At 54.9% G+C, this 14,725-nt stretch overlaps 1 protein-coding gene across 8 annotated transcripts in view; it reads left to right on the top strand.

The window, feature by feature from the left end:
* Positions 1–14,725, top strand: part of ATP6V1C2 (ATPase H+ transporting V1 subunit C2) — a 62,008-nt gene that overhangs the window by 38,897 nt on the left and 8,386 nt on the right. For 7 of the 8 annotated variants that reach the window (XR_005199607.1, XM_017525605.2, XM_017525644.2 and 4 more), the window contains 6 exons: positions 4,779–4,873; positions 8,619–8,710; positions 11,423–11,521; positions 12,160–12,228; positions 14,403–14,495; positions 14,600–14,693. Coding sequence is in view for 7 of the 8 variants with exons in the window: in XM_017525605.2 (XP_017381094.1) it covers positions 4,779–4,873; positions 8,619–8,710; positions 11,423–11,521; positions 12,160–12,228; positions 14,403–14,495; positions 14,600–14,693 (542 nt within the window). In the remaining variant the exon portion in view is untranslated. Of the gene's footprint in view, positions 1–4,778; positions 4,874–8,618; positions 8,711–11,422; positions 11,522–12,159; positions 12,229–14,402; positions 14,496–14,599; positions 14,698–14,725 lie in introns of all 8 variants that reach the window. The other variant, XM_017525659.2, reaches the window with a different exon arrangement.

Genomic DNA, 14,725 nt, shown 5'->3' on the forward strand with positions numbered 1-14,725 from the left:
CAGTGGCTTATGCCTATAATCCCAGCACTTTGGGAGGCCAAGGCGGGTGGATCATGAGGTCAAGAGATTGAGACCATCCTGGTCAACATGGTGAAACCCCATCTCTACTAAAAATACAAAAATTAACTGGGCATGGTGGCTCATTCCTGTAGTCCAGCACTTTGGGAGGTGGGCAGATCACCTGAGGTCAGCAGTTCGAGACCAGCCTGGCCAACATGGTGAAATCCCGCCTCTGCTAAAAATACAAAAATTAGCCAGGTGTGCTAATGTGTGCCTGTCATCCCAGCTACTCAGGAGGCCAAGGCAGGAGAATCTCTTGAACCCAGGAGGCAGAGGTTGCAGTGAGCCGAGATCGTGCCACTGCACTCCAGCCTGGGTGGCAGAATGAGATCCATCTCAAAAAAACAACAAAAAAAAGGAGGCCAGAGGGATGGCAGAGGACTGTCCTCAGACCACATTCTTTCCAAAGGCAGTGTGTGTGGACAGGGAAAGGCTTGGAGGCCTGACCCGGGGCAAGGCTCTGTACACAGCTGGGGCTGGGGCTCAGGACATGAGAGCTGATGAGGAGGCGGTCACAGTCACACTCTGTGTGGCTTCTGGCGGTCCCTGCAGTGAGACGTTGTCTCAGATTCCCTGAGCATCTGTCCATACCAAGCACGTGCTGGGCATGTGGAGGTGACACACAGCTTTTGCCTTCTGGAAGCCACAGCCTTGCTGGGGACAGACCCACAGTGCCACATGTGCCATGATGGAAACAGAGACTGCGCTGCAGGAAGAGGGATCAGTCTTGGAGGAGTTGCAGGGCAGCGGTATTTCAGGTGGAAAGGGGGACCTCAGCGCTTGGGTCTGAATGCCATGAAGACCTTGGACTTGGTGCAAATGGCCAGAGACAAGAGCTCGATCTGAAATGTATCTTTTCCAAGCCACAGAGACATTGCGAGCTGATACCACAGCCATGGTTGCCAGGAGGAGTCTGTCAGTGTTTTGAGCATGTTTATGGAGCACTTGCTCTTGTAGAGCAATGCGACAGGTTCTGGGGACACAGAGACCAGTGAGTCACAGTCTCTGCCCTCGAGGAGCCCCAGAGAGCAGAGGGAGAGGAATTCAGGCCAGCAGGGGCAGGGGCAGTCGGGCTGCCTATGGAAAGGCCTGTCCTGTGTGTTGAAGGACAGGTACTCCTCTCTGTGAAAGAAGAGTAGGGAGCTGTGCGGCAGAGGGCATGGGGTAGGAGGCGGAGGGAAGAGTTGGATGGGACGGCACACACGGCCCTGCCGTCCCCCATCCTGGGTTGCTGCTTGGTGCCTTGAGGCTGGTTCCTGGCTCATGGGATGGGTCTGGGTCCGTGGTGGGAGGTGAGCTTGCCTGTGCCCGCGCAGTGGGGTCCCAGAGGTGAGTTTCGCTGCCGTTCCTGCCACAGGAAGAGTTCCCCCCATCCTCCTGGGTACCCTCTGACCACTCCCTTCTCTGATGGGCCTGACTCCTTCACTTCCTCCCTGGGCCTGCACCCTTGCTACAGGGTCCGTCCCCATTGGGTGTGGCTATACCGAAGCCTTTATTAATACCCCGACCAATACCAGTGTCTGAGTCAGCCTGGGCTGCCATCACAAAAGCCACAGACTGGGCAGCTTCCACCACAGACATTGGTTTTCTTATGGTCCTAGAGGCTGGAAGTCCGAGGTCAGACATGCTGGCTTCTCCTGAGGACTCTGTGCCTGGCTTGTAGATGGCCACCTTCTTCCTGTGTTGTCCCATGGCCTTTCCTGCTACATGCATGAGGGAAGAGCAAGGCTCCAACTCTCTGCTGTCCCTTCTTTGGGTGTGTGTGTGTGTGTGTGTGTGTGTGCGCGCGCGTGCATGCGTGCATGCAACATGGCTGTTCACCTGGGTGTAGGTGGGCTGAAGCTGAAAAGGGCGTCAGCCTCTGCTGTCCCTTCTAATACAGCCTTGAGTCCCGCTGGATCAGGGCCCCACCCTTAGTGCCTCACAGGTACTCTTGTCAACAGGCCAGGACTTGCCATGTTAATTCCAGCACCAGCATCCTATCTCTGTGAAACAGAATTCTCCCAAGGACCGCGTCCGAGTCCCGGTGGTCTAGACGGTGTCTGCGTGTGGCTTCCGGGCAGGTTCCCGCTGCAGCATGGCTGTGCCCGCTTAGTGGACCCAGCAGGGGAGGGAGCCGTGGCCCCGGCGTGGGCGATGCAGGGCGTCAGGTGCTTCGTGCTCTGCCTCACTCTATCCTGGGGCTTCCATGGCTTGCTCTGTACCAGCGTTTCCTCATCTGTAAAATGGAGACCCTCACAGGGTTTTAATGGGGTTAAGAATGAATTAAATTGAGTAATTCATGCGTCTTGGGCCAAGGCCAGAAGCAGTGAATGCCGGCTGCTCCAGCGGTCATCATGGTCGTCCTGCTACCGCAGCCTTTCCTACCTCATGTGCTGGCATTTCTTCCCCAGCCTGGTTTCTTCCTCTGAGTCCCATTTCATTCCCATCTGCTGCTTGGGGACCTGTCCAACCACATGTCAAACTCCAGCTTGTCCCAGGCAGAGCTTGCCGCCTCTCCTCCGTCCCCATCCCTCCAGCCCCGAGGCTGCCTGGCTTAGTGCACTTCCCTCCCCCAACCCAGCCACCCACCGGGAAAGCTGGTGTCGCCAGGCCTGCGCTGTTGCCTTGTACCCTGTCCAGTCGGTCCTCCCCATCCTCCTCTCCCCGCCGCTTGGCGTCACCCTCTCCCTCCCATGTTCCCACTGGCTCCTCCCCTGGAGGCTTATTTGGTGACTCCCTGGGTGTCGCAGTCCGAGTTGGAGGAATCTCAGTCCACTCCCGTGCTAGGGGCTGAGTGGGCAGGATCTAGGGCTGTTCTTGGCACAGGGTGAAGTGCAGACGTGACCCTTGGTGACTGGTCCTGGCCCTTTCTGTTCAGTGTCTGTCCACCCTCCCTCTTCCCTGACTCAGTGCCCCAAGCATGAAGGGCTGTGAGCCCTCCTCGCCTGATACCCAATGCCCTCCGTCACTGGCCACACAGCCACCTCCTCTTCTCCTTAGCCCTTGTGTGAATACTGTGTCTGTGTCCCAGTGAAGGGACAGAATCCTCCCCAGAGGAGCCAGCGCTACCTTTTTGTCCTCCCTTAGCACTCCAAGTGGTTGTCCCCAGGTCCCCAGCTCTCTGCAGTGTGTCTGCCTAGGGGTCTCCCTGTGCACTGTGGCCCCTGGCCCTTGGGCAGGGGGTGGCATCTGGTGTGTGTCCTCAGCAGGGTGACGGGTGTGGAGTGAGCATGACAGTCCCCTTTGGTGTACCAAGGTAGACCTGGAAGTGCAGGTGCACGGGGAGCCTGGTCTGGGACATCCACCATAGGAAGGGCCGTCTGCCAGGGATGCAGGAATTCCAGGGGCCGCTTCGGTGCTGCCGCTTCCATGGAATTTCCTGCTCTCCCACAGACCCTGCGTATTAAAAGAGGTCAGGTCCTGGGGTGGCTGGCCGAGGTAGCTCTCTCTTTTTTTGAGACAGAGCCTTGCTCTGTGACCCAGGCTGGAGTACAGTGGCGTGATCTTGGCTCACTGCAACCTCTGCCTCCTGGGTTCAAGCAATTCTCTGCCTCAGCCTTCTGAGTAGCTGGAACTACAGGTGCACACCACCACGCTTGACTAATTTTTGTGTTTTTAGTAGAGACAGGGTTTCACCATGTTGGCCAGGCTGGTCTCAACTCCTGACCTTGTGATCCACCCGCCTGGGCCTCCTAAAGTGCTAGGATTACAGGTGTAAGCCACCACCACACTCAGCCACCAAGTAGCTCTCCTGAAGTGTGTGGAGAACTAATCTGAAGGTAGCAGGCACTCGCAAGGCGTGCACCCCGCGGTATCTCAGGCAGGGAAATGGATTCCCTCCTAACTTGCCCAATGCCTAGGGATTGAGTCAGCTGACGTTTATTCAGTGTTGCTTCTTTCTGATTTCAATTCTGGGGCTCTCTCTTCTCCACCCAATACCTGGTTAGAACGAGCCAGAGATATCCTGAAGGCAGTGGGTTTTGCGGAAAGAAAAGAAAAAAGGAAATCCGTGAAAACGCTGGTGTGTTTTGTTCACCAGAGGCTTTTACATAAATAGCATACTCTGAAGAACGCACCTCCCTGCTGGCTACTGCAGACACAGTCACGAAGTCCAGTATTTTGCTAATGTGTAAAACGCCTTTTTTGAAATGGACAGCAAAGGTTGAAACTGACTAGAGCTTGGGCTCAGGAGGCAGGAGACGTTTGTCTTGCTTCAGGGGCACCTGGGACAGGCCATGGACCGCACAGGGTTTCAGGGCTTGGCCCACTGCTCTCCGGCATGCCTTTGGGGAACCTCAAAACAGCACAGTGACCCGGCAGAGAAGTGTGGTCCAGGCCACTGGAGAAGGTGAGCACTTAGCTGGTGCCCTCTCAGAAGATCGGCCGGCTTGGCGTCCTGCTCTCGGGAGGGCAACTCTCCCAAACAGCCTGTCTCTGGGGTACCCACTGCTGGAAGGAGAGTCGGGCACAGAAGGGCAGCTGGCGCAGTCCTTTCAGCTGCTGGTGTGTTTTTCAGGGGTTTAGGGTGCCGGTTCTGGCTGACAGCTCCCACGGGCTCACAACTCCCTGCTCCCACAGGGAAACATTTGCTTTCCCAGCGCCCCGTGCCTGCCCACGGGCATTGCTGTTGATGGCTGCCTTCGTGTCCGAGGTGATGCTTGGCTCGGGATTCTGAAGTCTCAATCATGGAGGCAGAGCCCAGACTCATGTGTTAAAATGTGTTTGTATTCTTCCAGTTGACTTAACCTCCTTTGTGACCCACTTTGAATGGGACATGGCCAAATATCCTGCCAAGCAGCCGCTCGTGAGTGTGGTGGACACCATAGCCAAGGTGAGAGGAGGGGCTGCTGGGGGGGACATCTGACCGGTGAGTCAGGCGGGCAAGAGCCTGGGGTCTGAGCCTGGACAGGGTCCCCTGCCACAGCCTCAGCCAGCCCTGACTGGGTCTCTGGGTTTCTGAGGTGTGGCCTCCTTCCATGCACTGGTTAGGTTTGGAGTTTCAGGGCAGCCCTAGACAGGAAAGTGTCAGCCCTCTGACCTCCCCTTGAGGGCCCAGCACCCATTCACTTGCTGCTCTACTTTTTTTTTTTTTTTCCCAAAGTAACTGATGGTGGCCAGGTGCAGTGGCTCACGCCTATAATCCCAGCACTTTGTGAGGCTGAGGCAGGTGGATCATGAGGTCGGGAGTTCGAGACCAGCCTGTCCAATATGGTGAAACCCATCTCTACTAAAAATACAAAAATTAGCCGGGCATGGTGGCACACGCCTGTAGTCCTAGCTACTCAGGAGGCTGAGGCAGGAGAATTGCTTGAACGTGGGAGGCAGAGGTTGCAGTGAGCCGAGATTGTGCCATTGCACTCCAGCCTGGGCAACAGAGTGAGACTCTGTCTCAAAAACAAAACAACAACAAACAACAATAACCACAAATAGTTACTGCCTTGAGACCTTGCACCAGCTACTTGCTGGGAGCTTCCCTAATTAGAGGCACTTGTGACAGTGGAGAGACAGGAAGTGTCCTGAGAGTCTGCTGTCCTGCCCAGCAATGGCCTCCACACCACTTGATAAAATAAACACCCTGTGACTCAAGTCCCAGGCGATGCTGTGGGCATCTGGAGCCTGGTGACTTCTCTGTATCATCACTGAGGGTGAGGGTGACGAGGACCGTGAGACGGAGGCTGATGATTTCTGATGGCCAGGCCCTCCCTTCTGCCACAAAACACTGAGCCCCTAACATGTCCTGTCTCTAGTTGGCCTTCATAGCTATGGGAGAGTTGGCCTGGGCCAGGAACAAAGGTGCCCTGTTCTGTGACTGTGGTCAAGGGTCAGAATGGAGCTGGGCCTCTGACCGATCCTCTGGCAGCTCCCGCAGGTTTCCTGGAAAGTAGGGTGGAACCAGAAAGCTTGGGCATCTGGGTGGCACTGCTTACGTCAAAGAGGCCCAGGCCCCTCCTGGGATGATTGGGCAGTGACTGGGGAAGGCCCTTCAAGGAGGGGCTGCTCAGAGCACCTGTGCCAGGCGTGCCTTTCAGAGGGTGCTGTGCACACCCACCAAGGAACTGGAAGCACGTGGTGGCTCATGGGGCTGGCCCTTCCTTGCCCCGCCCTGTACCAGTTTGGGATTCTCTGAATCCCAGGGATACCAGACTCTGGGGAGGGCTCCCTGGAGCATATGGAGGGAGCAGAGGGGCTGTAGGGAGACCTGGCTTCTCCAGTCCAGGGCACCCCAAAAGCGCCTTTGGCAGGAAGGAAGGAGGGTAATGGTTTGGTGGCATTCCAGATGGCCAGAGACCTTTCTGGGCTCTCTTACTTTCCACCTCTTGCCTTGTGGTGGACATCGCTTTCTTCTGAATGGAGAAGAGGAAGCTGAAGGGTTGAGTAAGTGCTCCAGGGCCCACCGTGGTTGGAGCATTAGGCCGGGCTGGAGATGCAGGTCTTGGCGACCAGAGCCCGCGGGCTGTGCTGTGTGCATGGAAGCCCTGGACTGGCCCCACTGCAGGGAACCGGCTCCTGGCAGCAGCAGGGCCCGAGGCTCCAGGGTGTGGGCTCCCACAGTCCTTTCTACACCAGGAACACAGTGTGACACCCCTGCCTCAGCCTTGTTCTGCCAATGAGAGGTCTCAATCCGCCAACTAGAGACATTTAGTCAAAGGAAACTCCTATAGTATCTCACAATAATTCTGGGTCACTTTTCAGAGAGGTCTAGGAGCTTATATCAGGTTACGCAGCCAGCAAAAGTCAGAACTGGCATTTAAATGCGAGTTCTGCTGGTTCGAAAGCCCTCGTTCCTACCACTGTTCTGCTGACTCCCTAATACCGCTCAGCAAGTTTTTATTGGCTTGTGGTGAAATCAGAAAAATAAAGACAGGAAGTAGTCTTTTTGCTTTTGTTTTTCAAAAAATATATAAATCATATTTTAAAAACCAGTACCTGTGGGTTATACCTATGTCAGTTTCCTGGCTATGGCACTGCACTATGATTGTGTAATGCAGAACAGCATAGTTGTATAGGACAGTGTAGTTTAGAAATAGAGTTGTATAGTGCAGATGGTACTAATGTAGCAGTATAGTTGCATAATGCAGTATCTTTGTCTCATGCAGAATAGTGTAATATAGTCCTACGGTTGTACAATATAGTTGCATGGTACAGTTTAGTATGCAGCTGTACAGTGCAGAATAGTTGTATAGTAAGACGTCGTCACTGTGGAAAACTGCACGAAGGGTGCTTCAGATCTGTGTACACTATTTTTGTAACATCCTGTGAATCTATAGTCATTTCAAAATTAAACATTTTTAAAAATTATAAAAAGATGAATTTTATTAAAAAAATTAAACATGGCAAAATGTAAAGATAAAAGCATTTAGATGCCCAGCTGGAGTGCAGTAGCACGATCTCAGCTCACTGCAGCCTCTGCCTCCCGGGTTCAAGTGATTCTCCTGCCTCAGCCTCCTGAGTAGCTGGGATTACAGGGGTCTGCCACCATGCCCGGCTAATTTTTGTGTTTTTAGTAGAGACAGGGTTTTACCATGTTGGCCAGGCTGGTCTCAAACTTCTGACCTCAGGTGATCTGCCCACCTCAACTTCCCAAACTGCTGGGATTACAGGCATGAGCCACTGCGCCTGACCTATCATTTTAATTTAATCATTTAATCATTTTAATTATCATATTTAATCTTTCTTTATTTTATCATTAAAATTATTTTATGGTTTTATCTTTAAAATCATAAAATCATCAGAGCTGTGATCATCACCCCCATTCTCTATTCTCCCAAAAGGTAACCAGTGTTTAAAAGTTTAAAATGGATTCTCTCATGTATAAATGTGTGTATTTCGATTAAAGCTGTTGGTTGGCATTCTAGGGAGCACCCATTTTCTTCGTCTGCTGATTCTGGAGATTCTCCAACAGCAGCTGTGTGCTGGCCTGTAGCATTTGTTGCTGGCCGTGGTGTAAATGCTCCTGCTGTGGCTGGTTGCCCAAGCTGGTGGGGTGTCATGTGTGGGGCTGAGGGAGGGAATGGGAAGGAGCCTGGCACAGCTGGCTCTCAGCACAGGCATTATCCCTGCTGTGGGACAGATGGGGAACGTGAGCCAGTTGGCCAGAAAGCAGGAGAGTGCAGCTTGAGCCCAGGCCTGTCTTATTTCTGTCTACCGTACCACCCTGCCCCTACCAACCCATTCAAGGGAGATCAGCACAGTCAAGCCAGGAGACATGGGCATCTGTGAGGGCCAGGCGATGTCAGGTCCCCCAGAAGCAAGGAGGGGGGTTGGCCTGAGCTGGCCTCCAGCAGAGCCTGAGAGGGTAAGTGTGGGCATGGGATGCCTGACCATTAAGGATGGGCTTGGAATCAGGAAAGGGTGGGCTCATTGAGTCATCCTAGCAAGCCGTCACGGCTTGGCACCTGGGTGCCACACAGGGCCTCCCTGGAAGGGCCAAATGCTGGTAAACGGAAGCCATCCCGGCAAATGGGCAGGGCAGTTGTTTTTCTTGAGCGCTCCATGAGCTGTTGTGGCCATCTTGGAAAGTTCAGCCAAGTCCTTCAAGGCTCGAGGTCACCAGGAGCTTTTGCTTTCCTAAACAGCAACTGGCACAGATCGAGACGGACCTGAAGTCCCGAACGGCAGCCTATAACACTCTGAAGACGAACCTGGAGAACCTGGAGAAGAAATCCATGTGCGTATCTGCCAGCCTCCACGTCTGGCTAGGGCGGGTCCTGGCAGGGACTTGGCGCTTGCCCGTCCTGTCACCGGGCCACCTGGGAGTCTGTGCCCGTGTATGACAGTGAGACAGACAGGTGGAGGTACCCTCACCTCTGCAAGAGCTGCGTGCTAGGAGAGGAGGAATGTGCCAGGCGAGGGCGATCTCACCCCGCGTATGTGCCTGGGGAAGAGGATGGGGCGATGCTGCTCGCCACCTGCATGCTTCCCTCTCCTGGCTCCTCCAGGGTGCCTGGGATGCTGCCCCCAGTCCTCCCCTGTGGAGGCTGCACAGAGGGCCCACTGGGGGTGACAGGACGCTGGGATGTCACAGAACAGCCCATTGCAAAAGGCAGGTGGTTATAGGGCTCTGTGGCCCAGAGCAGAGCAGCCTCAGGGACTCAGGTGCCTTCTCCACCTACCTGAAGGGCCACCGTGTGGGAGAGGGAGTGGGCTCAGCAGACAGAACAGCCACCAGGATGGTGGCAGTGCCAGAGAAAAGTATAAGCTCAGCGACATGGTGGCAGGGACTGTTGGGAGGTAGTGAGTGTCCTGTTGTTGGTGTGTAAGAGAAGCCAGGTAGCTAGGCGCAGCAGCTCTGGCCTGTAATCTCAGCAGTTTGGGAGGCTGAGGTGGGCGGATCACCTGAACTCAAGAGTTTGAGACCAGCCTGGCCAAAATGGTGAAGCCCCGTCTCTACTAAAAATACAAAAAGTAACTGGGTATGGTGAAGGGCACCTGTAATACCAGCTATTGGGGAGGCTGAGGCATGAGAATCACTGGAACCCAGGAGACAGAGGTTGCAGTGAGCCAAGATCATCACTGCACTCCAGCCTGGGCAACAGAGAGACCTCGTCTCAAAAAAAAAAAAAAAAAAAAAAAAACACACAAACACACGCACACGCACACAGACTGGGTGAGCTCCTGCTGGGGAGGCTGCTCCTGAACAGGGTGGGGGTGTCATGGAGGAGCAGCCCAGTCCCCCAGACTTTGGATCTGATGCTGTTGGCGGTTCTCTGAGGACCCTGGTCAATTGCAGAGTTTTTAATTTGATGCCTACACTTGGACCCTAACTCCAGAGGAGGGAAGTGGACAGGGAGCCCAAACCAGCTGCCCTCCCTCTGACTGGCTCACCACTGTAAGCAAAGAGAATTCACCTGGGAGGTACCCCACTTCCACATTCTGCTTCTGAGGGTCACTAGGCCAGCTGTCTTCTTGTGAAAAAAGCAAATGGTACATAAATGGAAGGAAAGTTAGAAACCACAGATGAAGGACTCACTTCAATAGAAACCCTTGCTGTTGGATGCCTGGCTTCATGTCACAAGTAAGTGGGCATGAGCTACAGAGGATGGGACAGAGACTGGGCGCCAGGGCAGAGAGCCCTAAATGGGGATGGGTCATACGTCCGTCCTGGCTTGGAGCCCGCAGGCCACGGGGTCATCACCCCATGGTGGGTTGTTTGGGACTTGAGCAGACATCTGGTCCAGCCTCTTCACTCAGCTGGTGAGGTTCCTTCATCCATTGATCATTCATTGATTCACCGTGAGTTTGATTGACTGAGCGCACATGCCAAGTATAGGAGGGCGGCGCGCGAAGAGGGATGAAAGTCTCTAACTCCTTCCTCTGCGCGCTCTTTTCTTCTTTGGTTGTACATGTACCAAGTATGCACCGTGCCCTCAGGCCTGATGCTAGACCCTAAAGATACAATTTAGAATACAATACAATTTCTGGACTTGCAGGGCTCACTGTTACTCATTCAACAAACACACATGGAAAGTCGGCTTTGTGTTCCAGGTTCAGAGGTCAGCCAGGGAGAGAGGTGGGACAGTGTGAGGGTAGCGTGTTCAGTGCTAGCACAAGAAGGCTCATACGCATGGTGCCCAGGGAGAAGGAACCTCCAGGCTTTATCCATGGCCACGAGCTGTTCAGTGATGTTCAGGCAGGGGACAGCAAAGAAGGCACGTGGGCTCCCTGAGGAGGGTGTTTACCATTGCCTTTAAAGCTTTGGCAATGGCTCAACGCTGGAGAGCGATTTCCAGAGAAGCACTGTGGCCACATCATGGCCCCGTGTGGATGCGCCATGCGGCCTGGGTAGCTTGATCTTGGCCCATTTGCTGATCCGACAGCTTTGATCCATGTACTAATAATACCATGCCCTCCACTCAGCCCGGGTCCACTGGGTATGTAGGAAGCTATTTCAGGTGAGTGTCCCCGGGCTGCTGGCCTGGGAGGCCTGTAAAGTGACACGGAGCTCTATCGAGATGGCTCACGCAGCTCTGAGAGCTGCCCATTGTGTCGACACTTGAGGAGCTTTAGCTGCCTGCCACCCGAGGCCCCCCTCCCGTAGCAGCTGTGGCTGGCATCGGGGCAGTGCAGGTCACTGAGGTGTTGGATTCAGCAGCCTCTGGGCGATGGGTGATAGCACCTGATGCCCTGCCAGCCTCCCTGTCCCTAGAGGGGAGGAGGCAGCAGCTGTGGCCCCAGCATAGAGTCTGGGGCACTGGGCCCTGGGGTTGCGGGGAACAATCATTTCTGAGAATTGCTGTGTTCTCCTAGGCCCCAGCATCCCCAGCGCCCACCGCGCCTGAGAACTGCCTCTGGCCCCAGCACCTGGGCGTGGGTGTGTATGGGGTCACCATGTCCCTTTCTGCTCACACCTTTCACGCCCTTTGTTCCACCTGCCTTTTAGGGGGAACCTCTTCACCCGGACGCTGAGCGATATTGTGAGCAAAGAGGACTTTGTGCTGGGTTCTGAATATCTCATCACGCTTCTGGTCATTGTCCCCAAGTGAGTGCTGCTGGGAGAATGGGTGTCTCGGCCTGTGCTGGCCATCACGGAAGGCGGCTAACTGCCCCGCCCAGTGGAGAGGAAGGTGGCCCGCTGGTGACTTGGGCGGCGTGGAGGAGGATGCTCCCTGCCCAGCCCCAGGTCCCGGGAAGCAGTCACTCCTGCATGGGGCCTTGCTCACGGCTGTGTCAGCAGGGACAGTGGTTGGGTGATGGTGGTTGTGGCCATGACAGGGAAGCAGCCATTTACTGAGTGCGTGCTATATACCCAATTCATGGTAGACATCATTTGATTTCATCCTCACCAAAGGCCTGGGAAGTCTGGTGATTCCCATTGTCCTGAGGCTGGAGAGGTCGCTTAGCTTGTCCAAGGTCACACGGAGCCCAGATTAGATGGTTATTAGTGAGCACCAACTGTAACCATAGCTCTTCACAAAGGGACTTCTGTGGGTACCCTGGGGAGGCTGGGCAGGGATTCCTCATGGGCACAGCAGGGCTTCCGGAGGTTAGGGCTCCCTCTGACCCCAGTCCTGCTCACCTTCAGGGCCTCAGGAAAAGGGGTGTGCAGCTTCCTGAGCACTTGAGACACCCAAGAGCCTTTTCAGCAAAAAATCACAGAACCGTTCTGTGTTCTTGCAGACCAAACTACTCACAATGGCAAAAAACCTACGAATCTCTCTCGGACATGGTGGTCCCTCGATCAACCAAGTAAGTGAGACCACAGCTTGGCCCCAGGTCCCCTGGGGGGCATGTGGGTGCTTCAGAGCAGCCAACCACCAAACATGCCCTGAGGGTACGACACCCCAAGCCCTCCACACCTGGGCCCTCTCCTGTCCCTTGGCCTGGAATTCTGTCAGGGTCACACACATTGTCACATGCTGGAGTCCTTCCTCTTCCAAAACTCCACTTCCCTGCCTCTGCCCTGGGAAGGCTGCTCTGGCACTGCCTGGCCTAGCGTCCTCTCTGTGCTGTTGCTCTCTGCTGCATTCTGGCTGCATCTCGGCTCAGCCTCATTTCTTCCCTGGTGGAGGGGGAAGGAAGCCCTGGCCTGAGTGGCTGCCCAGTAAACAGCCACAGTGGGAGGTGGGAGGGAAAGCAGACTCAGCATGTGTCCTGCAGTGGCCAGAGCAGGAGTGGCCAGTGGGCCCTGTGAGAGTGACAGGAGGAGAGCAGGTTACAAACTGTGTCCATCATGGGACACTGCCCGGCGAGGAAGCAAGGGTGTGGGCTCTGTGCCTCAGCGGGGAGGAAGGGGAGAGACAGCTGCAGAGGAGCAGAGGGGCGGAAATGGACACCACTCAGCATGCACGGTGTGAAGGGAACTGCAGGGATGGGCCATGGGGAGGAAGGCCACGCTCAGGATGGTGGTGGCTCAGGGTGGAGTGAGTGGGACAGGGTGACGTGAGCTTTCACCTCCTGGAACTTTGGTTTTTGGGTAGCTGATCCAAAGGTCCGTGTTTTCCTTTTTTTTGAGATGGAGTCCTGCTCTGTTGCCCAGGGCGGAGTGCAGTGGTGTGATCTCAGCTTACTGCAGCCTCCACCTCCCGGGTTTATTTTTATTTATTTATTTATTTTGTTTCCATTATCAAATCAGTGGCATGGCAGCCTCCTGGGTTTAAGCAATTCTCCTACCTCAGCCTCCCGAGTAGCTGGGATTACAGGCATGCACCACCATGGTCGGCTAATTTTTGTATTTTGGTAGAGATGGGGTTTTACCATGTTGGCCAGGCTGGTCTCAAACTCCTGACCTCAGGTGATCCGCCTGCCTCAGCCTCCCAAAGTGCTGGGATTACAGGTGTGAGCCACCGCACCCAGCCTGGTGCTTGTTTTCCTCTAATCCTTTTTGTATGGCTGAGATGGTTTGTAATTTGAAGAGATTTTAGAACATGCGTCAGGCAGCCAGCCTGTTCATCCGACTCCCCCCGCACACAACTCCTGCTGTAAGGTCTCTGCCCTGGGGCCCCTGCTGGGGAGGGCTCTCCCAGGGCTATGCGATGGCAATCAGGATCTAAATTGAAGGGTGCAAGGAACAGGACAGTCACAGCCCGAGGTCACAGGGGAGGCAGGGAAGAAGAGCAAGACTCCAGAGCAGAGGAGCCGGCCCTGGAAGCTGGCAGAAGCAGTCATTGCTCTTAAATGCCAAGTACTGGGATCCTTGCCAGGACCGGCTGCCTTGGTACATGGCCTGGCCTCCCAGACCAGAGCCTCAGGCCCTTCGTTGTCACAGGGCACCTGAGAGCCTGCATAGATAACTCTGGAAATACCTGGAGCCTGGGGGCAGCCCCTATGGATGCGGTCTGGAAGCATGACCCCATGAGACCCTGCCTGGGCCTGAGGGCTCCCACTTCCAGTCTTCTGGCCAACAGAACTCAAGAGAGCTTAGACCTCTGGCCCCAAGCATTCCCAAGCTGCTAGAGGCAGTGGCCCCAGTGGTCCTATGTTGAGATGTGCTTGGGAAGCTATGTCCCATTAGGACTTGGTGACATTGGAAGTGAAATGGACCTTGTAAGATGGTTTCCACCACCCTGCTTCACTATAACCACAGCACATCAGAGCCAGGGACACCCCGTGCCAGCTGCAGTGACAGAGCCCCAGGAGGGCTTGGTTGCTCAGGCATTTGATGAGTGGGAGCTGAAGCCCAGGCCTCTGCTTTCCCTGGACCCAAGGCCTCCTGAGGCCTTAGCCTGGAGGAGTGTGGAAGGGACAGGAGGGAAGGGCAGCCAGCCAGGGGTTAGGAAATCACAGGGCATGCCCTGGGTTCCCCAGCCGTCAGCTGCTGCCAGGGGCCCCAAATACACAGGCCACCAGGCCCGGGGGCCCCTGAGCCCCACTCCCACACAGGGCCAGGCAGAGTCCAGCCAGCAGATGCTTCTCTCCAACAGACTCATTACTGAGGACAAGGAGGGCGGCCTTTTCACTGTGACTCTGTTTCGAAAAGTGATTGAAGATTTCAAAAGCAAAGCCAGAGAAAACAAGTAAGGGCTCTCCAGGTTTGCTCCATCTCCCACCGCGGGGGCCGGGGTTTCTTTGCCCCTCTGGAAAGCGTCTGAGTGAAAGCCCATGGTTTGCTTGCTTTAAGGTTCACTGTTCGTGAATTTTACTATGATGAGAAAGAAATTAAAAGGGAAAGGGAGGAGATGGCCCGATTGCTGTCTGATAAGAAGCAACAGTATGTGAGTATGTGATTGAGCAGCGCCTCCCCCAC

This window comes from Cebus imitator, unplaced genomic scaffold, assembly GCF_001604975.1.
Source record: "Cebus imitator isolate Cc_AM_T3 unplaced genomic scaffold, Cebus_imitator-1.0 Scaffold1, whole genome shotgun sequence".
NCBI classification, from domain to species: domain Eukaryota; kingdom Metazoa; phylum Chordata; class Mammalia; order Primates; family Cebidae; genus Cebus; species Cebus imitator.